We start from the raw sequence: 27769 nt of genomic DNA, 5'->3' as shown, positions 1-27769 counted from the left end.
CACTCTTTCTCTGCCCCCTCCCCTGCTCTCTTGTACTTTCTCTATCAAAGTAAATATTAATTACTATCATTTTTAATGTTATTTATTTTACTTTTTAATTTTTTATTAAAAGTGGTTTTTTTGCTTTTTTTTTTTTTTTTACAGTTTATTTATTTTGAGAGAGAGTATGCAAGCAGGGGAGGGGCAGAAAAAGAGGGAGCAAGAGAGAATCCCAAGCAGCTTCCACACTGTCAGCGCAGAGCCCCACACAGGGCTCAGTCCCAAAAACTGTGAGATTATGACCTGAGCCAAAATCAAGAGTTGGACGATCAACCAACTGAGCCACCCAGGTGCCTCTATTATTTTATTTTTTAAAAGACTGTGTTTTTAAGTAATCTTTAAACCAAATGTGGGGCTCAAACTCACAACTCTGAGATCAAGAGTCCCATGCGCCACTGACTGAGCCAGTCAGGTGCCCCTATTTTTTATTTATTTATTTATTTTTAGTTTTCTCTTTGAGAGACTGAGAGAGAGTGTGCACGTGAGCTGGAGAGAGGGGCGGGGGGGGGAGAGAGAGAGAGAGAGAGAGAGAGAGAGAGAGAGAGAGAGAGAATCCCAAGCAGACTCTATGCTTAGCATGGAGCCCCACACAGGACTCAATCCCACCACACTAGGATTGTGACCTGAGCTGAAATCAAGAGAAGGACACTCAACTGAGTCACTCAAGCGCCTCTTTATTTTTTAAGTAAACTCTATGCCACGCATGGGGCTCAAACTCACAACCCTGAGATCAAGAGTCACATGTTCTACCAGCTGAGCCACCCAGGGACCCTAGCACCTTGATTTTGGGCTTGTAGCCTCCAGAACTGTGAGAAAATAAACTTCTGTTGTTTTAAGCTTGTTTGTGTTCATTCATTAGGGCAGCCCAAGGAAATTAATAAATACCATAATGAACTCAGAGATTGCCCGTATTTGGTATGTTTCATACTATGGTAGTTATTACCTTTATTGGTGCTTAGATTATCCCATTGAACCTTTTTAAATTGGCTTGTAACTCTTTCTGACAGAACCCTAGTGGTCTGTGAAAGCTTCCTTGATGTCTGGTGTGACAGGAAGTTCTTGGCTCATCTCGTCTGTACACTGTCTGCCCCAAACTGGGAATCTAGCTTTTAATGCGAAAACATATTCAGAGACTCCAAGCTGGGGACTAGAGACACTCATTGCTACTAGGTTGGTCACTCACTATTCCTTGGCCTTTTCAGGAAGTGAACCTAGGAAACACACACACACTCACATTTTTACAATAAAGACACCTGAGTTCGTGCCACACCTCCGATTCAAAATCAGGACTACAGTGTTTTTATTGAAACTCATCAAGCTTATGAGGGCAATTCCTTTCTCCCATACAAAAATTCCTTGTTCTCAATAACACCAGTATAAGTACTCATTACAGAACAAACACACAGCAGTTTCAGAATAACAATACAAACGGCACCATCAACAGTATGATTACTGAAAATGATTTAGGAGCTTATTAGCAGTTTGTTACTTTTTTGGTACAAATTGTAGCTATGACATTTCTTGGAATGGTTCCTCTCTGTGTTGTGCCACCAACTGGATATACAGGCTCATTGATTTCATTTTGCTTTCGAGTATTAGGGATTTTTAAAGAATTTTAACTTTGTTTTATAATTGTATAAAATATGTACCTGGTTCCAAACTCAAATTCTACAAAATGAGGTATGTTCAGGGAAGTACAGCTTTAATCTTCACCCTTTACCCTATCCTTTCCCTCTTGGTAAAGGTAAGCACTTTAAAACAAATGTATGGTTTATCCTCTTATTAAAAGAATAAACAAAAGAAAAAATAAAAGATCCCCCAAACCCCACATACATGTATATATGTATAAATATGTATAGGGGCACCTGGGTGGCTCAGTTGTTTAAGCATCTGACTTTCAATCTCAGCTCAGGTCACGATCTCCCGGTTTGTGAGTTCGAGACCCACGTCAGGCTCTGTGCTGATGGCAAAGAGTCTGCTTGGGATTCTGTTTCTCCCTCTCTCTCAAAGTAAGTAAACTTAAATAAATATGTATATACATCCATCCATATATACATACATGAATATGGGTATAAATGCACATATAATGTGTATATTTTTATACACACATAGGTTTGTGTGCATGCATGTACACACACACACATCTATATACACTTTTTTTTTTTTTTTTTACCTAAGAATGAGTGTAGGGGATGGGGCACCTGGGTGGCTCAGTTGATTAAGTGTCCAATTCTTGATTTTGGCTCAGGTCATGATCTCACAGTTGGTGAGATCGAACCCCATGTAGGGTTCCATGCTGACAGCCCAGAGCCTGCTGGGGATTCTCTCTCTCCCCCTCTCTCTAGATGAATAAACTCTTAAAAAAAATTTTTTTAACGTTTATTTATTATTGAGATACAGAGAGAGACAGAGCATGAGCATGGGAGAGGCAGAGAGATGGGGAGACACAGAATCCGAAGCAGGCTGTCAGCCTGAGCTGTCAGCACAGAGCCCAATGCGGGGCTCGAACTCACAAACCATGGTATCATGACCTGAGCGAAGTCGGACGCTTAACCGACTGAGCCACCCAGGTGCCCCAATGAATAAACGCTTAAAAAAAAAAAAGTAAAATGAAAAAAAAGAAAAAATAAAAAGAAATAAAAAAGGAAATAAATAGAATGACTCCATACCAGCACCTTGTCATTGATTCACATTGACCTTAATCTGTTGAAATAATGTTGCGTACCTGGAAAGGGCCCTTCAGTAAGAGATAGGAAACTTGACATTTCTCACAGTGGCAACTGAGCTCTCATACTTAAATCCATCCCACCCTTTCAAGTCTCCATGGGAGTCAGCAAAGAAATATAAATTATTTCTGACCAACATTCTGGATCATCGTGTCCATCCTCTTTTCCAGCAATGTAATCTAGGTGTTTCATTTTTGGCTTGCTTGTGATCCATAGTTAAACATTATCATTGTAATGATTTTTTTGGTAACTATGTATATATATTTGTATTTTGTATTTTTTCATTTCTTTACTTTTTATTGCATTGAAACCTCAAAATTGGAACTTTTTTATTTAAAAGAAAATTTTTTTTTAATGTTTATTTTTGAGACAGAGAGAGACAGAGCGTGAACAGGGGAGGGGCAGAGAGAGAGGGAGACACAGAATCTGAAACAGGCTCCAGGCTCTGGGCTGTCAGCTCAGAGCCCGACGTGGGGCTCGAACTCACAGACCGTGAGATCATGACCTGAGCCGAAGTCGGACGCTTAACCGACTGAGCCACCCAGTCGCCCCAGGAACTTTTTTATTTTTAAAATTTGTTCATTTATTTTGAGAAAAAGAGAGCACAAGCAGGGGTAGGGCAGAGTAAGAGGGAGAGAGAATCCTTTCTCTGATTATGGGGCTCGAACTCATGAACTGTGAGATCATGATCTGAGCTGAAATCAAGAGTTGGACACTTAACCAACTGAGCCACCAGGTGTCCCTCTTTTTGCAAATAACCTCTGTCCCCAACGTGGGCTCAAACTCAGGACTCCCAAGGTCAAGAGTGGCATGGTCTGCCAACTGAACCAGCCAGGTGCCACTAATTATGATTATTAATGGATCCACTAGGCTTGTACTGTAAGGACTCCAGGGACCTAAGCATGAAAATAACTACGACTTTCTGGGTGCCCTCTATCTGCCTAGGACTGTGCTGGATGCTATGCACACTTGCTCTCATTTATTTCTCACAAATACCCTGTAGGATGGGTGCCCTTCTCCTCATTGTACAGAACCAGGTCACAGAGCTCCAAGAAGCTGCTGAATGTGGAACTCTGCCTCCCTGTGCTTTTCCTATCAGGTGAAGCTGGAAAGAAGAAAGCCTACTATTTCCCTCACCTGAGCCTGCGCACTCACAGCAGGAGAGAAGGTTGTAGGTGAATCACTTGGATCCTGTTGATCAAGTGTGAATAAAATTATTTTCCTATTTGTGTCAGTGTCTTTTCTCCTACCTTCTTTCATAACCTTTATGAACCTCTGTGGAAATACTTTTCACACTGACTTATAATTAATTCTGCCTGTTTCTCAACTTATAATTAGCAGAATGTCTTCCCAGAGATGCCAGAAAATGGGGGCTGAGTTAAATGCTAAAGCAGGAGGCTAGGCTAATTTACCAGCCTGCTCTATAGCTTAGAACTAGTTAACCCTGATATACATTAAACCTCAAATCTTGTTAGTGTTCCTTCGTGTTCTCTTTGACCTCCCATTTTGTTTAATCACAGAAGGCTTTTTACCTTGCTCAGGGTGGTTTTGTGTTAATTCTGTTTGCCATTGCTTATGGCAACTGGATGCCTTGTTAAAAATGCCTTCTTGCCTCAAAGGCATTTAAAGAAATGAATAACCAAGGAGGATATACATATATATATATATCTCACATCCCTGCAGCCCATCTGGTCTTTCAACATACTTCTAATAAACAGGACTGCCAAATCTCCACCCAGTGAAAATCTTTACAGGCCTAAGAATAAATTCAGCTGATCTCCAAACCTGTTCACACATTGTCAGACTGATTTTGTAATTTCGGCAAATTTTCCACTGAAGACTCTAGCCTTTAAAATCTTTAAATTGTTTTCTAAATACTGTGCAAAGAAGTGTTCATTTTGCTTTTTGGGGAAGGGTAGCTTGAATGTTTTCTGCATCCTCAGAGATAGCATCCACTGAGCGCTGAAAGAAAAAAATAGCTTACCAAAAAAAAAAAAATAAATAAAAAAAAAGGAAGTGAGCTTTTTATGGCAGCAATAAATGTGGCAAAATGTAATGTTGCAAAAATAAGGGAAACTAAAGATTTGTGCAAAGACTTTAAAAAATATTATTTTAATAATAATAAAACTAGCCCAAACCCCAAAACCCTGAAATACTTACTTAAAATGGTCTTGGCCTGAAACACAGTGGATAGTAAATATAGGATTATGAGCATCAAAAAGTACAATTAAAAAATATTTTTACTTTTAAATAATCTCTGCACCCAACCTGGGGCTCAAATTCATGACCTTGAGATCAAGAATTGCATGCTCCACTGAGCCAGCCAGTCACCCCCCCAAAAAAGTACTATCTTTACACAGTAGACATTTAAAGAAAAATGATAGTGCTAAATAATAGTCATAAAGACAATACTAGAAATGATTTATAACTATTTTTAACCTTCTTTGTATTATAGATGAGTAAAATGAAAAATTTTTTAAAAATTATTTTGAACGTGAATTTATTTCAGGGTAGAGAATTTTTAAAAAAAATTTTTCATGTTTATTTATTTTTGAGAGAGAGAGAGAGAGCATGAACAGGGGAAAGGGCAGAGAGGGCAACATAGATTCTGAAGCAGGCTTCAGGCTCTGAGCTGTCAGCACAGAGCCCAACATAGGGCTCCAACTCACAAATTGTGAGATCATGACATGAGCTGAAGTTGGACACTTAACCAACTGAGCCACCCAGGTGCCCCTCAGGGTAGAAAATTTTTAAATGACTTCTATAAATGATTACTATTGCAAACCCATTTTGGGGCAAAGCAATTTTGCATTTAAATCTATTTTCAAAAAAAAATCTATTTTCACACTGTTGCTTTCTAATTTTCTTAGAGGGCTAAAGGCTTGCTTTTAGTTTTTTTCAATGTTTTATTATTTATTTTTGAGAGAGAGACGGAGCATGGGTGGTGGGGGGGCAGATGGAGAGGGAAACACACAATCTGAAGCAACTCCAGGCTCTGAGCTGTCAGCACAGAGCCCGACGCCTGGGCCGGACGCCAGAGCTCGAACTCACCACGAGATCATAACCTGAGCCAAGGTCAGACGCTTAACCGACTGAGCCACCCAGGCACCCCAAGGCTTGCTTTTAATTTCATCAGTGCAACTCGTTTTTTCCTCACCTGTACCAAATTCCCAGACTTTCATTGGTAGCAAGAAGTAATGACATGAAATACTTTGTCTGAAACTAGAAATAAAGCATCTACCTTCACACCATGAAAATCTTTGATAGAAGCCTATATGCTGAAATATGAATGTAAAAACTCACTGTCAAGAAAACAAAACACCCTGAACAGAACACTAGAAGTTTTGTAAGTTTCAATATTATTACTTTTTTATATTAGGGGCTTAATTCATATCATAATTATTAAAGATCAAAATTAAAAAAAAATAATGTTTATTTATTTTCCAGAGAGAGAGAGAGAGGCAGAGTGCAAGCAAGGGAGGAGCCGAGAGAGAGGAAGACACAGAATCCGAAGCTGACTCCGAGCTATCAGCACACACCCAGATGCAGGGCGCGAACCCACAAACCCTGAGATCATGACCTGAGCCGAAGTGAGACGCTCATCCGACCGAGCGACCGAGGCGCCCCTAAAGATTAAATTTTAAGGGCTCCTGGGTGGCTCAGGGCATCCGACTCTTAATTTTGGTTCAGATCATGATCTCACGGTTGGCGAGATGGAGCTCCACGATGGGCTCTGTGCTGGCAGCGTGGAGTCTGCTTGGGATTCTCGGTCTCCCTCTCTCTCTGCCCCTCCCCCCCCACTCTCTCAAAATAAATAAATAAACATTTAAAACAAGAAAAAAAATTAAATTTTACATCAGTTAACGTTGAACAACAATGGCTGGAGTCCTGAAACAATCTAAGCGGGGAGCATGTTCTGCCCCTCAGGCCCTTTTTACAATTGCGGTTAGACATGCATTACATAAAACTTACTATTTTAACAATTTTTAAGTGTACAGTTCCGCAGGACTCAGAACACTGACACTGTACAACCCTTTAAAATTCACTGTTCACCTTCTCGTGTATTTTAATTTTCCTACTTACCTTTAGGGGGCAGACGGAGACAACGCATCAGCCTCTCTGGGGGAGCATCCAGCCGCTCCTGGCCCACGCATGCGCGTCTCACCTGCGGAAGGTGACAAGGGGCGGGGTAGGGGGCGGGGCAGAGGTGCGCAGGCGCGGCGCGGGCATTGTGACGTCAGGCCGCGCGGCCCGGCTGGGACCAGGCAGCGGCTCGCGAAGGAGCTTCCCCGAGTGTGACGCGTGGACTCCGCTCCCCGCCGCCCGCCCGCCCCTGGCGTCGCCGCCGCCTCCCTCGCTCCCTCAGCGCGCCGAGCGCGGCCCAGCGGCCCGGGGCGACGCGGCGCCGAGAGGGCGGGCGGGCTTCGGAGCGCCGGGCGGCCCGAGTCCGCGGCCGGTCGGTGCGCGGCGGGCGGGCGGCGGGCGCCGGTCTATATGGCGGCGGCTCTGTCGGGCCTGGCTGTCCGCCTCTCGCGCTCGGCCGCCGCCCGCTCCTATGGGGTCTTTTGCAAGGGGCTGACCCGCACGCTGCTCATCTTCTTCGACCTGGCCTGGCGGCTGCGCATCAACTTCCCCTACCTCTACATCGTGGCTTCCATGATGCTCAACGTCCGCCTGCAGGTGAGTGAGCCGCGCTCGCCTGGTTCTCTCCCGTGACCCCCCCCGAGCGCGGGACCGCCCGCGCCGCCCTCCCCTCCCCTCCCCGGACGGCGAGGATGCTGACAGGAACTGCCAAGCTGGATGCTGAGTGTACGCCAACCACCGTGCATTTCTCCTGCACCCCACGGAAGAAAAATCCTCGGAGGTTATTGTTGTCCCCTCTGCAAAGGAGGCTGCGGGCGGGGTGGAGCGGCTTGCCCTGGCTGAGGGCCCACAGCTGGGGCGTGGGGTCCGCGGGGATGGTGGATTCTGGCACCGGTGGAAAGGCCCGGGAGAGGAAATTGTGCCCAGAAGGTTGCAAAAGGTTAGGTTTGCGAGATGGGGTTGTGGTTGAGTCTGCTAGTTACCAAACTTGACAAAGCTTTTCAGAAGATTATTTGTGAAACTTAAAAGGATTAGTTGATGTTTGATACGTGTATTTTCTCTCTCCTGGTCGGAGTGGAGGTGGGGTGAGGGTGAAGAGGGAACATTATTAAGTGGAAGAGGCAGAGACGCAAAACGTTTCAGAGTCCCAAAACTATTCAGATGTGAAATGGTAGACACATACACACTCGGAATCCTGGAGATCACTTTTGCTATAAATGACAGTTTTACATCCCTTGAATTAGCGATGTTTTTTGCTAGTAGGATGGAAAGTTGTCAGATTGAGAAGTATTCCTTTACAGGTGTGTCATAGATGGCTAAATACCAAACTCCTGTTGGATTCTGTTTACACAGCTTGGGGTGCCTGCCTCAGGCTTTGATGGAGGAGGCATAGGTTCCTGCCCTCCTGGAGTTTACAGTCTGACAGTACTTGTGTTGCTTCCTGGTGTGCAAAATGAGGAAGCCTGAGTGGTAGGACCAGGCACGTTGAGACCGTGTGGGTGTTGTTCCTCACCCTGGTTTGGTTCTATCAGAACGGAATTATCTCTGTGCCTGGACCTTTAGGTTCTGGGTGCCTATCACTGGTGATGGTAGGCTACTTAAAACCAGTTCTTGATCAAAATTGTGTTAAGGTGAGATGAGATGAACCTGCATATCTACTTCAAGATCCAAATCGGGATATTTTTATGTGAATGAGGGCTTGTGGTATCCGTAAACTAAGGTACCAGACCAGAAGATCTTTCCAGCAGGTGGTATGAACGAGTCAAGTGTGCTGGGTGTGGGGACTGGGGTAAACCAGAAAGCCTGTGCTCTAGCCAGTTGCCACCAGCCAACTGTTGTTTGCCAGATCTAGTGATTTCCAAGAGAAATTGGAAATAGTGATTTTTTGATACCAGATTAGCTCAAGTTTGAAAAAAGTAAACTTTGGCCAAAACAAAACATGGCTTCAGGCTATATTTGACCCCCAAGTTCCTGCTTTGGAACCTTTAGTCTAGAACTGCATTAATGCTTTGCAGTTACATATACAATTACAAGAACTTAAAAAAATAAAAAAAATAGTAAATATTAAAAAGGGGCGCCTGAGTGGCTCAGTCGGTTGAGCATCCAACTCTTGATTTTGGCTCAGGTCATGATCCCAGGGTCGTGGGATTGAGCCCCATGCTTAAGATTCTCTCTCTCCTCTTCTTCCCCACTCACACTCTGATTCTCTCTAAAATAATAAAAATCACCTTTGTCATATGTCCGGTTATCTATTTATGACCAGCCCCTAGTCCAAAGTACCATAATCACTCACCTGGACCATCTATTTTTCACCAGGCAGTAGATGAGTCTTTTTTTTTTTTTTTTTTTTTAAACATAGATGCCATTTCCCACAAAACAACAGAACAAAACTTCTCATGGTGCACAATGTAGTTCATGCATTTTTATCCTGCAGATCTGGCTTTTGCCTACCTCTCTTAACTTCTCACTTGAATTTCTCCTTGTTTACTATTCTCTCTCACACTCTTCCGTACTCTTTGTACTCTTCTGCTCCTGGCCATTTGCACAGGCTGTTCTTCCTTTGGTTCTTTGAATGCTGATACAGTTTCACACTTCAGCTCTGATTTCAGAGAGGACTTGTGTGATCACCCTATCTGTATGATTTTGCACTTGCTCTCTTCATTGCAAGGGTATTGAAGGCTTGCCTGTTTAAGTAGTAAGAAATAAAGAATTCCATTTCTAAATAGCATTTCTTTTTTTCTTTTTTAAAAAAAAAAAAATTTTTTTTAACGTTTATTACTTTTGAGACAGAGACAGAGCATGAACGGGGGAGGGTCAGAGAGAGAGGGGGAGACACAGAATCTGAAACAGGCTCCAGGCTCTGAGCTGTCAGCACAGAGCCCGACGCGGGGCTCGAACTCATGATCTGTGAGATCATGACCTGAGCCGAAGTCGGACGTTTAACCGACTTGAGCCACCCAGGCGCCCTAGCATTTCTTTTTTTCTTAAAGAATTCCATTTCTAACATCATGCTTAGGGTTTCCAAATCTCACTGGTTGGTAGTTGTTTGAGAATCTCTGGAACTGTTACTCAAGTACAAATTTCATAACAAGGAATCTGCACTGTTAGGATTGAGGGTAGATGCATATAAGAGGAGGGAAGGGAGCTTTATTTGGAGTGGTTTGGGCACTCACAAGAGCTCAACATGCACCAGTCCCCAAAGCCCAGAATGGGTGATTTGGTGCCAGTTAATAGTCCAGGTGCAGCGTGGCGGTAGAGAATTCTGGGAGCTGAGCTGTGGGAGTAGAGTGCGGGCTTGTTCAATTCAGGGGTGAGTGGGGGCGAGGGAGGCACAAAGTGGTCACCGGGTCCACTAAGAACTAACTGCGTGAGGATTTTAGGTTTGCTCCTGGGCTTGATCAAGTGCTGCAGCAGCCAGCACATGCTGAGGGGGAGACGGAGACGGTGGAGGTGGGGGAACTTTTTCTTTCCTGTGATAGTCACATCTGCTGCTTTATTTTATTTATTTTTTTAACATTTATTTTTGAGAGAGAGACCGACCAGCCATGAGTGGGGGAGGGGGAAGGGAGAGAGGGAGACACATTATCCGAAGCAGGTTCCAGGCACTGACTGTCAACACAGAGCCCAATGTAGGTCTCGAACCCCCAACCATGAGACCATGAGCTGAGTTGAAGTTGGGCCCCCGACTGAGCCAGGAGCCCTACAGCTGCTGCTTTAAATGCCCCTGTAGGTTTAGAGTTTCTGTTCATTTGTGGACAATTACTAACTTACCTGATTTAAGGGTTTAATGATTCCAGCCTCTTGTAAAGGGAAGTGCCGTGGGAAATAGAATCTGAGCAAGAGGACAGCCGCAGGTCATTGACGCCTTTTTACTCAGAACACCCTGTACCCATCCTCTCCGTTACAGGGGTGCTGGAGTAAAGGACGCTAATTCCCACTTGGTTACTTAGGACCCCCACATCATTTGTTTGTGGGGCAGCGACACATTCTCAGGAGGTTGACCTCTGTTTAACGTGAAAGATGATTAAATAGATGCAAAAGGGTTTTGTAAACTGAGAAGGGTTATGATTTTAAAATATTGTTTGCAAGCAAGCCTTAATCTGCTAGAGTCCTTAGCATCCTGCTTATTTATACAGAATCTGAAATACAAGGCTGTGGAAAATTAAGAATCCATCCGGAACACTAAATGTAGTAAAAGCAAGATGATAGATTGTGCTGAGAACCTTCGTAACAAGTTATGCTTCCAACTTTGCAGTTCTGCCGCCCATGGGAAGAATTGAGTATCTTAGGCCCTGGTCACCAGATTCTTAGAACCATTAAAAAGGCCTCAAAAGGGTGAGAGAAAAGACCCGGTGAAGGTGGATGACAGCTGTCACACTGAGCAATGTCATGGTCTTCCTTCACGTCAGCCACGTTGCCCTGTGCTGAGCAAGCCCAGGGAAGCTTCCTCTGGCTCCTCTCTGTGCGGCCCCTCTCCTGGGCTGCTCCTAATTGCTGTGTCGTAGTCTCCCTTCTGATGAACTTTCTAAATCCACAGCTCCGTGTTTTCCTGTTTGCCTATCAGTTGAAAATCTGTACTCATTTATTCCCAATCAGGTAAAAGAATTCTGGAGTGTGGAGTGTAGGTGGGGTGGGGGAGCTGGTTCCTGTTCTAAATAGAGGGGTGGGTTTCATTGATTAGGTGGCATTTGAGCAAAACCTTGAAGGCAGTGAGGGCTTTAGCTGTGGAGACAGGGAGATGTGTAGGTTAGAAGAGTATCTCATATACTCTTGTAGGGCAGAGAAGGCCCTACAGCTGGTGCAAGCCCCGTGTGTTCTAGAACAGCAGGAGGCTGGTGCGTGAAGCAGGTGCCAGGAGACTCGGACAGAGAGGTTTAGGGGCTTTGAAAGGACTTCGGCTTTGATTCAGACTAGATGATTTTGTGTCTGAACAATTTAAAAAAGTAAAGATCCCAGGTCTTCCTTGCAGGGTCAAGTGCAGCTTGAAAGGAGCCTTAGTTTGTTGCTTGATTGGTAGGAAATGATAGAATATTAAGAAAACATTGTATAAACTTAAAAGCTTTGTGAAATCTTAAGAGGCCAAGTCAAAATCATCAACTCAGTTAGGAATTTGTTCCAGCTCCTGAAATAAGGAAGAACTATATACTTTGAGATGAGAAATACCAAACATGCGGGAAACAAAAATACTATGCAATTCAAATGAATGCTTGAATCATGGTTTGTTTCTTATAAACTTTTGAAAAATTTGTAACCTATGTAAATAGGTTGAAATAGGTTTAAAAAACTTTGAAACCTATATAAAATAGGTTGTACATTGAATACATTGAAAAAACAGTATAGTGAAAACCTGTATCCTTGAATCAAGTTATTTTTAAGTCTCGCACAAAGTCCTATAACGGTTCAAGCAGATATTAAAATGTATGTGTTAGATCTATATGTACTAATGTTAAAAGATACCAACCACATATAAAGTGAAGAAAAGTAAGGTAAAAACCATTTTTTCGGGACGCCTAGGTGGCTCAGTCAGTTGAACATCTGACTCTTGATTTCGGCTCAGGTCATAATCTCATGGTTTGTGAGTTCAAGCCCCACATCGGGCTCTAGACTGACAGTGTGGAGCCTGCTTGGGACTCTCTCTCTTTGTCCTTCCCCTGCTCACATGGTTTATCTCTCTTTCTCTCAAAATAAATAAATAAACTTAAAAAAAAAAAAAGTTAAAGCATTGTTTTCAGGATGCCTGGTGGCCCAGTTGGTTGAGACTCTCTCTCTCTTTTGTTTTTTTAATTTTATTTAAATTCAAGTTAACATATAGTGTAATAAGGGTTTCAGGAGTAGAATTCAGTGATTCATCACTTACATGTAACACCCAGTTGAGCCTCTACTCTTGGTTTCATCTCAGGTTATGATCCCAGGGTCATGAGATTGAGCCCCCTGTCGGTTTCCACACCGGGCATGGAGCCTGCTTGAGATTCTTTCCCTCTCTCTCTTTCTCTGCCCCTCCCCTCTTTGGGCTCTGGCTCTCCCTCGTGTGTGCGCATGCACGCGCGCTCTCGCTCTCTCTCTCTCTCTCAAAAACAAATAAGACCCCATTTTTTCATAAATGTGTTGGTCAGTGGCAAACTGGGAGGAGTGGCCCCAAGTCAGGAGGGAGCCTGAGCATTGCTTCTCAAATGACCTGTGGAGAAGGACCAGTGTTTCTTTGCCTCTACAGACAGTGTGGCTTACAAACAACAACCATTTATTTCTCCCAGTTTTGGACACCCAGAAGTCCGAGACCAAGGCACCAGCATGGCCATGCCCTTGTGAGACCCCTCCTGGCTCATAAGCCTGTGTCTTCTCGCTTGTCCTCTCCTGGTCAGGCCTGGGGTTCTCTCTGGGGCCACTTTGTAAGAACACTGATCCCATTCATGAAGGCTCTCCTTTCATGACCTACACACTTTCCAGAGGCTTCGCCTCCTGATACCATCATCTTTGGGGGTTGGGGTTTCAGCATATGAATCTTGGGGGGGGATACAAACATTCAGACCATAGTACCTTCTGATAGCTTTGTAAAGACCAATAAAAATGAATCGCTTTCACATGGAAAAGAATGAAGTTGAACTCTTACCTTAGTCTGTATATAAAAATTCACTGAAAATGGATCAAAAACCTAAACACACAAGCTAAAACTGAAAAGCTCTTTTTTTTAAAAAAAAATTTTTTTTTTTAACGTTTATTTATTTTTGGGACAGAGAGAGACAGAGCACGAATGGGGGACGGGCAGAGAGAGAGGGAGACACAGAATCGGAAGCAGGCTCCAGGCTCTGAGCCATCAGCGCAGAGCCCGACACGGGGCTCAAACTCACGGACCGCGAGATCGTGACCTGAGCTGAAGTCGGACGCTTAACCGACTGAGCCACCCAGGTGCCCCAAAAACTGAAAAGCTCTTAATGTTTATTTTTGAGAGAGAGACACACACAGAATCCGGAGTAGGCTCCAGGCTCCACACTGTCAGCGCAGAGCCAGATGCAGGGCTCTAACTCATGAACTTCGAGATCATGACCTGAGCCGAAGTTGGATGCTTGATGCACTAAGCCACCCAGGCACCCCCTGAAGAGCTCTTAGAAGAAAACATAGGGGAAAGTCTTCCTCAAAGCACAGGCAACAAAAGAAAAAGTAGATAAATTGGACTCCTTTAAGACTAAACTTAAAATTTTGTTTGTGAAAGGACACTATCAAGTGTGAAAAGGACAACTTACAGAATGGGAGAAGATGCAAATCATATTTATCTGATAAGAAAAGTGATGGCCCTGTTGGCCATGCCCTGTTCCTTGCCCTGGCCCTGCAGGTGGCCGGGGTGGGGGGGGTCAGCTTCTCTCTCTGAGACACCTGCAGCCCCTTTGAACCATCCCTACCCCAGAGGCATCACAGACCTGATGAGTGAGGGACCGCTCATTTCTTACTGGCAGAGTTTCCCAACGCAGACTTGGGAACCCCCACGCCAAGCTTCCAAGAGCCTCCACTCACAGCCCCAGGTACACATATGAGTCACAGTCCTCACAGACTGAGAAATACTTCCCTGTCCGAGCCGCGCCCCGCCCCCCTCACCCCCTCAGGATGCCTCCTCTCTGCCAGGGAGGCAGTGAAAGCCAGTGCTGGGGGGAAAATTAGTCTTTAGGGGAATGCACATCAAAACCACAATGAGAGTACCACTTAACATCCATTAGGATGGCTATAATAAAATTTTAAAAAGGAAAAAAAATACCGGCTAAGATGTGGAGAAATTAGAACCCTAGTGCACTATTGGTAGGAATGTAAAGTGGTGTAGTTGCTGTGGGAAAGCTTGGTGGCTCCTCAAAAAGTTCAACATAGAATCACTATGTGATGCAGAAGTTCCACTTTTATGGATGTATCCAGAAGATTTGAAAGCAAGGACTTAGACACCTGTACTCCATGGTTCACAGCAGCACTACTCACAGGAGCCAAAATGTAGATGTAACCCAAGTGTCCATCACAGATGAGTGGATAAACCAGATTGTGTCTGTACAATGGAATATTATTCAGCTTTCAAAGGGAATAAAGTTCTGATACCTGCTATAAGTCGGATGAACCTTGAGCCATTATGCTAAATGAAATGTCAGACACAAAAGGACACTTACATGAGGTCCCTAGCGAAGTCAAATTCCTAGGGACAGAAAGTAGAATGGCATTTGCCAGGGGTTGGTGGAAGGGAGGAATGGGGAATTGTCTAATGGAGACAGATTTTCAGTTTGGGAAGATGAAAAAGTTCAGGAAGCGGATGGTTGTCATGGTTTCACAGCAGTGCAGATGTCCTCCATGCCACTGAACTACTCTCGGAAGTGGTTAAAATGATAAATTTAATGTATATTTTACAATTTTTAAAGTGATTGCTAGAAAAATGATCACATCCTTGGATATCGTGTGAATGTTGTCATAAAGGTTTGTTTTTTTCTTTTTAAGTTTGTTATTTAAGTGATCTTGGCACCCCACATGGGGCTTGAACTCATGACCCAGAGATCAAGAGTAACATGCTCTTCTGACTGAACCAGCCAGACGCCCCTCTGAGTGTCTCTTAATTCTGTTGTTCTGTGATCATGGTAACAAACTGGGGAAAGGGGATTATAGGGCGGTGGCTCCTGCCTTTACAAGAACTTTGGCTTGTACTCTGCATGAAATGGGAGATGGTTCACTGAGATGTGACTTAATGTGATTTACTTTTTTAAAGGACCATTTTTTTTTAAAAGCTTTATTGGAACATTCAGATATACACAGAAATAGAGTAGCTATATATGCATGTCTCCATCACCCGTCTTCAGTAAAGCTCCGCTCTTTGCTCATCTTGTTTTACGTTTTTCCTCAGGCCTACACCATCTTCGTCTCCTCACCTCACCCTGGGGCGTTTTTAAAAAAAATCTCAGACTGGATCACTGTTTTGCTTTTTAACTTTTACTCTGAAATGCTTGGACTTGGAGAAAAGTTGTGAAAAGAGTGCCAAGGGCTCCCATAGACCCTTTGCCCACCTTCTAATGTTGGGGGGATGACTGTATCGTGGCACAGTTCTCAAAACTGAGAAATGAACATCAGTCCGATACTACTTGGATATCACCAGTTTTTCCTGCTACGTCCTTTTTCTTTTCCAGAACCCCATGCTGCATTTAGTTGCTGCGTCTCCTCCAATCAGTGACACTTCCTTAGCCTCGTCTGGTCTTTTCTGTCCATCAGTTGGACATCCAGGCTGTTTTCACTTTTGGGCTGTTACGAGTCATGCTCCTTGGGAACATTCACGTACAGGGTTTGTGTGGACGTTTTCATTTCTCTTGGATATTAGCTAGGAGTTATTGTATAACAATAATCCTGTTTTGAACCATTTCACATGGGTCACTCCTGCACACCACAGTTGAGGGCGGAAGCAGGGAGACTCTTGGGAACGCTGGAGGGAAACGGGCCGAGGCACCTCATCAGCAGGGGAGATACTGGGAGGCCCTTGCCGTGTGGTGTATTTTGGTGTTTGAGCCAACACACCTTCCTTAAAAGACATGGTGTGTGAGAGAGACTCAATCACGTTTCTTGTGAACTACCCATGTTCTTGGCCCATTTTTCTGTTGTGTTTTGGTGGTGGTCTCAATTTCTTAGAGTCTTGTTGAAAAGGTTTTTTGTTTTAGCTACTTGCCTTTATGGTGTGTGTTTGACATACTGAAATTTATTTTTTAATCTTGTTTCTTCCTTCCTTCCTCCCTTCCTCCCTACTTTCCTCCCTACCTAAGTCCAGTGTGGAGCTTGAACTCACAACCCTTAGATCAAGAGTTACATGTTCTCAACGACTGAGCCAGCCATGCACCCCCGAAATTTATTTTTATGTAGTTAAATTTAATAATCTTTTCTGACCTTTGGGTTTGTCCCAGTCAGAAGGCCTTCCCAACTCTTAGGTTATGAGGAATTCAGCCCTATTTTATTCTGGTAAATATATTGTGATACGGATCCAAACTGCACTGCCGTCAAAACTTGGTGTGAATGACATTTTTTGTCCTTGCGTGTATGTTAACTTGTGTGTGTGTAAGCTTCGAGAAGAGCCCTGTTTGTCCTAACACCAGCACCTAGAACAGTGTTCTAGAGCAGAACCTGCTCAGTGTCGGGGCTCAGTGAACACTTACACGTTGAATCTGTAGCAGCAAATCGTAGGAGTAGAATCCCGGAGGAAAGGTTATATGCCCTTGTGAATAATTTTTCAAGTTAAACACCCAACTTGCCCTCCCCTGGGGTTTCTCGTACTCTGCTTCCTCCGGCGATGCAGGGGGTACCTCCGGGTGCTCCCCGTTCGCTGGTCGGCCACCGCAGCTGGGTCTGGGCTTCTACCCCTCCACGGAAACGCACTGGTGTGTGTTGAGGCCGCTTAACACGGTGCCATCAGTGGGCAGTGCTGTGTGTCCTGCTCTACAGAACCCCTCAGCCGCGTTGTTATTGTTCATCCCCTAAAACAGTGTCGACGATGGTGCTGACCGCAGCTGTGTATGTGAGGCCGGTCAGAGGGGACGCCAGGCGCTTTCACACATTGAGTCCTCACAGCACCGTGAGGACGGAGGACTGTCTGAGGCCCCCGGGCCGGGACACAGCCTGGCCCTCAGACGTGTGAGTGTGCCTTTGGTCCGGGTGAGAGGAGGACGACACAGGGCGGTGGCTAGTGAGAGCTGCACAGTTGGCTCTTAAGGGCAGGTATGGTCGGGATGTGCTGAGTGATTAGTGACAGGAACTCTGCACTCGCAGTGCTTCCTGTGGTTATGATTCAGCTTAATGTGGACATGACTGAGTTGTTCTGTTTCTCATCCTCTAAGCAGGGTAACAATTTTTAAGTTTTACTTTTTTAAACTTAAAAGTTTATTTATTGTGTGTGTGAGAGAGAGAGTGTGTGTGCGAAAAGGGGAGGGGCAGAGAGAGAGGAAGGGAGAGAATCCCAAGCAGGATTTGCCCTGTCAGCGCAGAGCCCCGTGTGGGGCTCGAACTCACGAACCCTGAGATCATGACTTGAGCTGAAATCGAGAGTCGGACGCTTAACCAACTGAGCCACTCAGGTGCCCCTAGATTTTAGTTTTTATTTCCTTAAGTAATCAGCATGTCCACCATGGGGCTTGAAGTCACGACCCCAAGATCAGGAGTTGCACGCGCTTCCGACTGAGCCAGCCTGGTGCCCGTAAGCTGGGTAGCAATTTGAGGAATGTGTGTTGGCCACTTGCTCAGTCTGATGGTTTTAGTCACGAGCACAGCGATGTTAAGGTCTGCGAATGTTCACGTCTGGAAGCCGGGCGAGGCCAGGATGGGCCTGGAAGCGTGTTTGCGAGCCATTGTAAGGCAGGACGCCAATCCAAGCCCATTGTCCCAACCCTGCTGTTGAGCTGTCTTCTCGCCAGCCCCCTTTGGGAATAGCCTTGCCAGCTGGCTTTCAGCAGCATAGAGGCCAGGATATTTTTAGTTTACGGAGCAGTGTATCCAGACTGTCAGGTCCCTGAGGCCATTAATAGCTCAGGTTAGAGAAGGTAAGGTGACAGCAGTCAGAGACGGCAGCAGCTGCCTAATTGGGTCAGGCCTATTGTCATGCAGCGGGTCAGCTGCGTCCAGCAGGCAAGGATTTTGGTGGAAGATGATTTCTCGTGTCTGGACTGGAGATCATGGGCATACCCAGATAATCCTGTTGCCCTGTGCACATGACCCCTCTGGTCTTGTGGTTCCATTTTCAACCTGTGTCATCTTTTTGTGGGGGGATGTGGGGTGAGGGAGTATATTCAAGAATTTACTTCCAGTATTGCGCTTGATTTTTCCTGAATCATACTGTCTTGAACTTCAAAATAGACTCCTTCCTTCATTCTGATGGTCAACATTTTGGGGGATAAGTTTGTTTGCCACAGTTTATGTTGCTTATTATTGGGGAGTGGAAATGAGATTTCTAGGGACAAGGACAGTTAACTATAATCGTGTATAACTGTACAACTATAATTGTGTACTTTATTGGGTACAACATAATGTACCTATATATATATATATATATATATATATATACATGTATACATGTATACATATATATATATATATATATATGTAACGGAGTGAGAATAAGTTACAAAAAATATTTCACAAAGACAAATACCATGTGATTTCACTTATATGTGGAATCTAAAAAACAAAACAAATGAATACACGAAAGCAGAAACAGACCCATAAATACAGAGAACAGACTGATGGTTGCCAGAGGGGAGGGGGTTGGAGAGATGGGAAAAATGGGTGAAGGGGGACGGAAGTACAGGCCTCTAGTTATGGAGTGATTAAGTCACGGGCACGGAAGGTACAGCATAGAGGATATAGTCAGTGGTGCTGTGATAGTGTTGTTTGGTGACAGATGGTGGCCACCCTTGCAGGGCAGAGCATGATGCATAGAATTGTCAGGTCACTTTGTTGGACACTTGAAACTCATCTAACTACTTCAATAAAACAATATTTCATAAATGACTACATGCTTAGAAGTTATTTGAAAGTTATTTCTGGCTCTCAAAATATAAGTAATGTGTGTGTCTAATATCAGAAGAGTTAGCTAGTTGAGGAATCAGAGCCAAAATGTTTTCCTGGACCTGAAGTACTTTTGTCAAGAGATTAAATACATAATTACTGAATTTACTAAAGAAGTAGATCTTCAGTGAACAGTTTATTCTATTGGGGCATCTGGCTGGCTCAGTCAGAAGAGCATGCGACTCTTGATCCTTGGGGTTGGGAGTTCGAGCCACATGCTGGGTGTAGAGATTACTAAAAAAAACAAAGAAACTTAAAAAAAAAAACAAGAATTCTAGGGGTGCCTGAGTGGCTCAGTTGGTTGAGTGTTTGACTCTTGATTTTGGCTGAGGTCATGATCTCAAGGTTCATGGGATCAGGCTTGTGCTGACAGTGCAGAGCCTGCTTGGGATTCTCTATCCTTTGTTCTCTGCTCTCCCCACCCCTCTTGTGTGCATGCTCTCTCAAAATAAATAAATAAACTAAAAAAACCTGTTGTAGCATTAATAAATATGTGATTATTTTAGTGGTACCTCAGCTAAGTATTTTAACACAATTCTGGAAAACCTCCATCTTTCTGAACGGCACTAAGTTCTAGTACAAGGACATACTGAAAATGGTTAGAACTAATTTTCCTGAGAGTTGGCCCCTGTTAAATGACGTGTTTTTTTCTTAAGAATTTTTTTAAAACCTATTTTAATATGTATTAAAAATATATTTGAGAATGCTTCAATTTCAGAAAAAATGTTCGTTTAGTACATTTCAAATCAGTAAAGTAAATGGAAGGTTTGAAAGAATGTGCTTTGCAAAGTTACTTTGAAAGAACTGGCCAGGGAAGCTGATGAGATTTTGAGGTGGTGAACTTTGAAAGTACATTTCACCCTTGAACAATGTGGGGGGTTAGGAATGCTGACTGCTGTGCAGGTGAAGATCCACATATACATTTGACTCCCCCCCCCCCCCCAAACCTAACCTTCCAATAACATAGTTGATTAACATGTATTTTGTATCATATACTGTATTCTTACAAAAAATAAGCTAGAGGAAAGAAAATGTTATCTTCAGGAAGAGAAAATACATTTTATAGAACTGCACTATATTTATTGAAAAAGACCTGTGCATTTCAAACCGGTGTTGTTCAAGGGTCAGCTGTATTGGTTTTGAATTGTCCCCAGAATCCATACTTACAAGATTGCACCTCTTAAAAGTTCTCATCACAGGAAAAGAATTGTGATTATGTGTGGTGATGGATGTTGACTTGTGGTGATCATTTTGTAATATTTGCAAATATTGAATCATGTCATACACCTGAAACTAATATAATGTTAGGTCAGTTAAAAAAAGTGTATTTTACATTTGTGTATTACTTTATACTGTTCAAATACATTTTTATCAGGTCTGTACAGAAATGGTCACATTTCTATTGGTAAAAAGTTGGGTTTTTTTGTTTTTTGTTTTTTTTTTAGTTTATTTATTTATTTTTAACTTTTTTTTTTAACGTTTATTTTTGAGACAGAGAGAGACAGAGCATGAATGGGGGAGGGCCAGAGACAGGGAGACACAGAATCTGAAACAGGCTCCAGGCTCTGAGCTGTCAGCACAGAGCCTGACGTGGGACTCGAGCTCACGGACCGTGAGATCATGACCTGAGCCGAAGTTGGACACTTAACCGACTGAGCCACCCAGGCGCCCCTAGTTTATCTATTTTTGACAGAGACAGAGTGAGAGCATGAGCTGGGGAGGGGCAGAGAGAGAGGAAGACATAGAATCCTTGAAGGAGGCTCCAGGCTCCAAGCTGTCAGTACGGAGCCCGATGCGGGGCTCAAACTCACAAACTGTGAGATTATGACCTGGGCCGAAGTCGGACGCCCAACCGACTGAGCCACCCAGGCGCCCCTATTGGTAAAAAGTTTTGAGCATGCCCTACAAATAGAGATGTATGTACTTATTTATGAACTATACATTTTGCTCTACCAAAATATGGTATATATTGTAAAACATGGAAAAAGTTAAAAGGGCAATGAGATAAAATGAACTAGACACAGATCATCTGGTATTTTCTCCTCTGTTCGTTGAGGTGGGATCACTCCATTTAGCAACTGCTAGACTAGAAGACTGTATGAAGTTTAGCGTTTACTTGGAGCTAAGTTGTTTGTGTAAGAAACACGACTAACCACCCTCTTTTTGAAGCGCTCAGTGCCATTGGTGTCTATGACCATGAGTTTCTCAAGGTGCTTTGTGCCTTCCTCCTTGGTGGCTCTGGTGGGCCCCGTGCTAGATCTTGGTCGGACCCGGCCTTCTGTATCGTACCATCTTTCTGTCTTCTATTTGGACGTGTTTTACCAGGGCCATCATTTTATCTACCTCCCCAGAGCTGGAGACTTCAGAATTAGGTCCTCAGTTCTGACATCACTCTTGAGCTCACGACTTGATTAATAATCCAGTTGCTTGTCCAGTTCCCATAGTCAGCCTCTTTGTGTCCCCATCTGAGCTGTTTGGTGCTCCTCCCGACCTGCTGCTCCTTTATGTTCTCTGTTAATGACACCTTCGTTACCCAGAATCGAAAGTCAGAGAAACCTGTGGTTGTCTTTCTGCCATCTGTCAGCCACCAACTGGGAAAATGCTCCATCTCTCCCCTTCCCTCACAGCTTCACTTCTTTCCCTGCACTATTGGAATAACCTCCTAATTGGTCTAAGGTGATTCTTGTCCAGTCTAGCCACCACACTGCAGCCAACTAATTAATCTGAAATGCACATCCAGCCCAAGAAGATCCCTCAGTGACTTTCCATCACCTGCTGATGGAGGCCACGCTCCCTGAACTGTGGCCACTGCCTCTCGTGAGCTCCTGTTGGCTCCACGGCCCCATCCCTTAGCTCTCTGCTCCTGCTTCAGCCTCCAGTAATACCTGTTTATTTCCTTCCCAGTGTACCCTCTTTAACTTTTCAAACAATGTAACACACACACTCCTCTAGCTTAGAGGAGTCTCCTAGTTCCCCTAGTTCAAGAAACTGCAGCTTTCTGCCTCCCATTTCTCTGTCCCCGGTGCCAAGCCTTTCAGGTACAGCTGGTTCTCCTGGTGCGTGTTTCTCTGTCTTGGAATTACATTGTGTTTTTGCTTCTGGACTCTTCACTCTTAGGCTTTGTCTTTGTGTTACTGGGGGAGATGAGTGTCAGCTCTTTCACCGGCTTCTGCCTCACGCCTCACTTTTGCATCCCTCCTTTTCCCAACAGAGTTGTGCGTTTTTGTTAGATCTATGCTCCTTAGGCTAGTCTCTTAGAAAAATTATTAAATACAATTTATGTATTTCTTTATTTTACATGTATTGATGCTCTGGGGTTATGGTTGTTTTTTTTTTTTTTTTTTATTTTTGGGACAGAGAGAGACAGAGCATGAACGGGGGAGGGGCAGAGAGAGAGGGAGACACAGAATCGGAAACAGGCTCCGGGCTCCGAGCCATCAGCCCAGAGCCCGACGCGGGGCTCGAATTCACGGACCGCGAGATGGTGACCTGGCTGAAGTCGGACGCTTAACCGACTGCGCCACCCAGGCACCCCTATGGTTGTTTTTTAAAGGAGCCCAGGTCAACATTTTTTTTAACTCGTTAATGAGGGAACTATTGAGATGTTATGATCAGTTTAAAGAAAAATTTAGGGGTGCCTGGGTGGCTCAGTTGGTTGAACGTCTGACTCTTGATATCAGCTCGGGTCATGATCTCATGGTTTGTGGGTTCGAACCCCTCATCGGGCTCTCTGCTGTCAGCACAGAGTCTGCTTCAGATCCTCTGTCCCCCTTTCTCTTTGCCCCTCCCCCACTTGTGTATGCAGTCTTGCCCCCAAAATAGATAAACGTTAAAAAAAATTTTAAAGGAGAATTTAGACAAAACATACGTTATCAGGAATGCCACAGTGAAGTTACAAGTGGATGTAAAATTTGTATCAACAGGGGAATAATCATTTGCATTCCTCTGGACAAAACGTTTATTTCTTTGGATAAGAAATAATTTGCCAGGGTGCCTGGGTGGCCCAGTCGATTGAAGGTCCAACTTTTGGTTTCAGTTCAGGTCATGATCGTAGGGTTGTGGGATTGAGCCCCATGTCAGGCTCTGCACTGAGCATGGGGCCTGCTTAGGATTCTCTCTCTCTCCCCCTCTGCCCCCTCTGCTGCTTGCATGCTGTCTCTCTCTAAAATTTAAAAAAAAAAAAATTGCCTTCTCATATTTCTATAACTTACAGAGTTTGTGAAGCAGCTCAGAGAAAGGAGTAGGGCCCCGTAAACTTAGATAACCCTAAGGATGCACTGGACAGGGCACCCTGTCATCGGGTCTATTTCATGGCCTTTCACAGTCTTTCCTGACCTCTTTCCTGTTTGGAGCATAATGAATATTTCTACCAAGAGAAATATTGCTCTTGGTAACAGAAAAAGGCTGCTCCTATTAGGGTTGCAGGTGCAGCAAGAGTGTTAGCCATATGGGCCACCTTGAGTTTGCTCTTGAACAACACTGAGGTCACAAATCAACTTCTGTCCTGAAGTTTTCATGCAGAATCTAAGATTGGGTGTTTGTTTGTTTGTTTGTTATTTGAAAGGGTTCAAGTGAGCGAGGGGCAGAGAGAGAGAGAATTCCACAAGGGGCAGAGAGAGAGAGATAGAAGCAGGGCTCACTTGAAGTGGGACTCGTGTTTTTACCCCAATGGGGCTAGTGTTCACCTGAAGCAGGGCTCAAGCTCACCTCATGTGGGGCTCGTGGTTTGTTTTCTTGTTTTTGTGTTTTGTTTTGTTTTGTTTTGTTTTTACCTGAAGCAGGACTTGAGTTCACCCTATGGGGGACTTGAACTTACAAACCATGAGATCATCACTTGAGCCACAGTCAGATGCCTAAGCCCAAGAAACTTTCTCCTCATTTTTACTTGTAGTACCTATAAAGTCGGATAAATTATTCTCTTACCAAAGCTCCAAAATTTGCTGCGGTTCCTGACCTGCCAGCTGTTCCTTACCACCTTGAGGCCTTGATGTTGTATGCCAGGACCCCTCCACGCTGGCTTTTCCTGAGAGGGCTTTGTAGACATGAGATCCATAAATAAAGTTGACCTTGATTCCTTAAAACTGGCTTGTCATGCCTGAGTCACTGAGAATCATTCTCAAATAGGACACACATCAGGTAAGGCCTTGGTTTGCGTAATTGAATCACTTCATTATATTCTGATTAGAGAGAGGACAAATTTTTATTGAACCTACAGAAATAACTAAATAGCTCTGAAAAGTACAAAGCCTAAGAGTGTATCTTTTTCTTATTTTTAAGTAAGTATTTTTAGGAAACACTGCATTAATAAAGTACTGGTTTTTTTGGTTTGTTTTTTAATATTGTTCTTTTTGTTATGATCTCTAATTGGTAGGTTGTCATCCTGTTTTTTTTTCTTTTTAATATTTTACTTATTTTTGAGAGAGAGAGAGAGAGAGAGACAGAGTGTGAGCAGCAGAGGGACAGAGAGAGAAAGGGAGACAGAATTCGATGCAGGCTCCAGGCTCTGAGCTGTCAGCACAGAGCCTGACGTGGGTCTCGAATCCACCGACCGTGGGATCATGACCTGAGCTGAAAGTCAGACGCTCAACTCACTGAGCTGCCCAGGCGCCCCCATCCTGTTTTCTGTCAAAACGTAGGAATCCTTGGTACCAGAGACAGCTCAAGAGATCTTCATATTTGTCAGGAAACCACCTGATGTGTGTAGGCTCTTTTAAGACTCTGTCTTCCTAATAATACGTTAATTTGGTTATCTTTTCCAGGTTCATATTGAGATCCATTGAAGGCCTTCTGCTGACTGACAAAGGCAGGTCATCAGGCTACCACACCAGAAAACACGCAGCATGAGGGACAGAGTGGGGGCTCTGGGCACCTGCCCCGGGAAGGTGAAGGGGGCAGGAGGGGACTCAGACAAGTTGCCGTGTGGACTTGAAGGAGCACAGGGGGAGAGCCCTTGCCCGTCCTCCCAGATGCACATGCCTGTGGATGACGTAGATGGAACTTCACAAAATGAGGAGTTGTCAACAGAAGTGAAAAATGCTCTGAGTGAGGTCAGCCTCTCGCTTCACAGTGGCAACAAAGCTCTTCCGTGTTTGAAAGAATCATTAAGAAGAAGTTCAGCTCCCGCGGCGGCCCAGAGCAAGACTGTGGATCTGTCCTGTGCTCCTGCGGGAGAGCATTGTGCTGGGGTGTCGTGTTGGGGTGGGGGAGCTCTGGCGAGGGGCTGGCCGGGAGGAGGGCCCAGGGCCAGCGACAGCCACAGAGGATGGTGCCACAAAGGAGAGCCTTGGGGGCCAGGACTACCGTGCCTTCAGAAACGGTCAGAAGTGGGGATTTCTGAGGAGGACCTGCCAAGTGCTCTTCTAGAGGGGCGAGGCTCCGAGTCGGAACTGTCTTGCCTGCATCTCGTCCGGTCGACACTGCTGAGCGCACGCCCCGAAGTACTCCTGACTGATGAGACAGAATGTGTTTTCCTTGGCTGTTCAAAGCCCGCGTTTTCAGAGCAAACAGAATACAAGAAGACGCTCTCACGTGTACGAAGTCCCTCAGCCGATCTGCAGACAACACGAGGGTTGCTGGCTCTACCAGCTTTGGAGGTAGCGAATCCGTTTGGCCGTAGTTAAGGTGCGAGCACAACAATAAAAGTAGTGAGATTAATTTTAAAAGCTGTCTTAGAATGATTTCTTCGACACTGGTCTGGATGCCTGTTACGGGGCAGTGAGGTTCCTGCCTCAGTTGGTGTGAGCAAAGGAAGTGGAATTGAAAGTCCTGGGAAGTTGTTGATGCGGGAGGAGATTTTTGATCCTGCTTTAAATTGTGCTCAAAACACATTGAGTATTGGGCTGCCACTTCAAGGAGAACATTAATACATCCCGTATCAATATCAGGTTAGAACGTGAAGACTTAACAGAATTCTTTATGGATCTTCAGCACTCATTGCCAAGGGCTACTGCCCCAGGTACTGTGTCCCCAGGCCGTCTGCTCGGCTGCTGTTTGTACAAGCCAGCCCCTCCGTAGTTGACAGCTGTCCCCGTTTCCGCATTCTGTAGAATAATTTTGGGCTGCAGCACAATTTGACTTCTATCCTCACGTCTCCTCTCCTTCCACTGGAAACGCCATTTAAATGGAGGCCCTACAGTGAACGTTGCAATATTAAATGTACTTTTAGTATAGTCCTTTCTCAAACTGGGAGCCCTACCAGTGTCGCCTAAAATAAAAGCAAGCTTGGGACTTGTCTGCTGCAGTTCAGCTGGGGAGAGAAGGACCTAGTGTTTTCCTTACAAGAAGGTTCCAGTTCCTAGGAGTGGAGGTATCTCTTATACTAACGTTTTTTCTGAGGTAACGCCTCTGGTTGTTGATAACTTCGATAAAGGTCACTTCAGAGCGTGGAGTTTTTAAGGAGTCCCAAAGTGAGACTTCACCGTTTTCGGGGCTATCAATTGCCTGTATCCGTTTGTGTGCTGTTTCAGTGTTTTGGGAAAGTGAAAAATGAAAACTTGTTACTTAGCATAATAAATGTCTTATTTTAAGTGTGTATAGCCTTGGCTCCCCTTGTCTTTTATCAACGTTGCCTTCCTCGTACTGAGAAGTCTCGGCGCCAGTCCAGGTATGCTGCTGGTTTAGAAGACCAGAAGCAAAGCCTGAAAAACCGAGAAGCCAGGTCGGAACTCAGCTCTCACTTTCCTCCCAGGATATAGCGAGAGGTGCTGTGATTCTCTGGGGCGGTGCTCACCACGATCACGGCCAGGGTGAAGGATGGTTGGGGCAGTGAAAACCCTGGTTAGAGGACCCCCTGTTTGGGGTCAGTGATGGACGGTGAGGCGACACAGGGAAATGTTTCACAACGGGAACTGTTTTCTTGTCAAGCCCTCCCCTGCACCCTACCTTTGTTTTAAACTAAGTCTCCTCCTTTAGGACAGAACTTTCCGTGACCCATCGACTGTTTTATTTCTTTTGTTTTATAAGTTACAAGTGTATACATTTTCAACCAATTGCAAAGAACAAATCTGGAATTCTCTATTTAGTACCAGATGCTAGGTTAATAAATTTGGAATATCTGGGGCAGCTGGGTGGTTCAGTCAGTTGAGCATCTGCCTGGCTCAGGTTATGATCTCGTGGTTTGTGAGTTCGAACCCTGCATCGGACTCCCTGCTATCAGCGTGGAATCCGCTTCAGATCCTCTGCCCTGCTTTTTCTTTGTTTGCCCCTCCTCCGCTGTGTTCTCACTCAGTCGCTCACTCTCAAAAATAAATGTTAAAAAAAAAAAAAAAAAAAAGGCCTCAAGATATTGAGGTTGGTTGTGAGATCGAGCCCCTGTGTTGGGGCTCTGTCAGTGCTGTCAGCGTTGAGCCTGCTTGGGATTCTCTTTCCCT

The 27769-nt window shown here is 44.5% G+C and overlaps 2 protein-coding genes and 1 long non-coding RNA gene across 4 annotated transcripts in view; 2 read left to right on the top strand and 1 right to left on the bottom strand.

The window, feature by feature from the left end:
- The window catches only part of LOC128313576 (uncharacterized), a 28498-nt gene extending 21037 nt beyond the window's left edge, over positions 1-7461 (bottom strand). For both annotated transcript variants that reach the window (XR_008294475.1, XR_008294476.1), the window contains exon 1: positions 6849-7461. This is a non-coding gene — a long non-coding RNA (uncharacterized LOC128313576). The remainder of the gene's footprint in view (positions 1-6848) is intronic.
- LOC128310989 (uncharacterized) overlaps positions 6992-27769 on the top strand; it is a 154902-nt gene continuing 134124 nt past the window's right edge. The window contains exon 1 of the mRNA XM_053212911.1: positions 6992-7445. Coding sequence (XP_053068886.1) covers positions 7260-7445 — 186 coding nt within the window. The 5' untranslated portion in view covers positions 6992-7259. The remainder of the gene's footprint in view (positions 7446-27769) is intronic.
- FAM220A (family with sequence similarity 220 member A) lies at positions 7307-26935 on the top strand. Its single transcript, XM_027041871.2, has 2 exons — positions 7307-7445; positions 25160-26935. The coding sequence occupies exon 2, from the start codon at positions 25241-25243 to the stop codon at positions 26018-26020; it is 780 nt and encodes a 259-aa protein (XP_026897672.2). The 5' UTR covers positions 7307-7445; positions 25160-25240; the 3' UTR covers positions 26021-26935.

The sequence above is a fragment of the Acinonyx jubatus genome, chromosome E3, assembly GCF_027475565.1.
Source record: "Acinonyx jubatus isolate Ajub_Pintada_27869175 chromosome E3, VMU_Ajub_asm_v1.0, whole genome shotgun sequence".
In the NCBI taxonomy this organism is placed as follows: domain Eukaryota; kingdom Metazoa; phylum Chordata; class Mammalia; order Carnivora; family Felidae; genus Acinonyx; species Acinonyx jubatus.
This window is presented reverse-complemented; position numbering and strand designations above follow the sequence as displayed.

Excerpts from the sequence above, each read along its gene's own strand:
- FAM220A (XM_027041871.2), top strand. The coding sequence starts at position 25,241 with ATGAGGGACAGAGTGGGGGCTCTGGGCACCTGCCCCGGGAAGGTGAAG.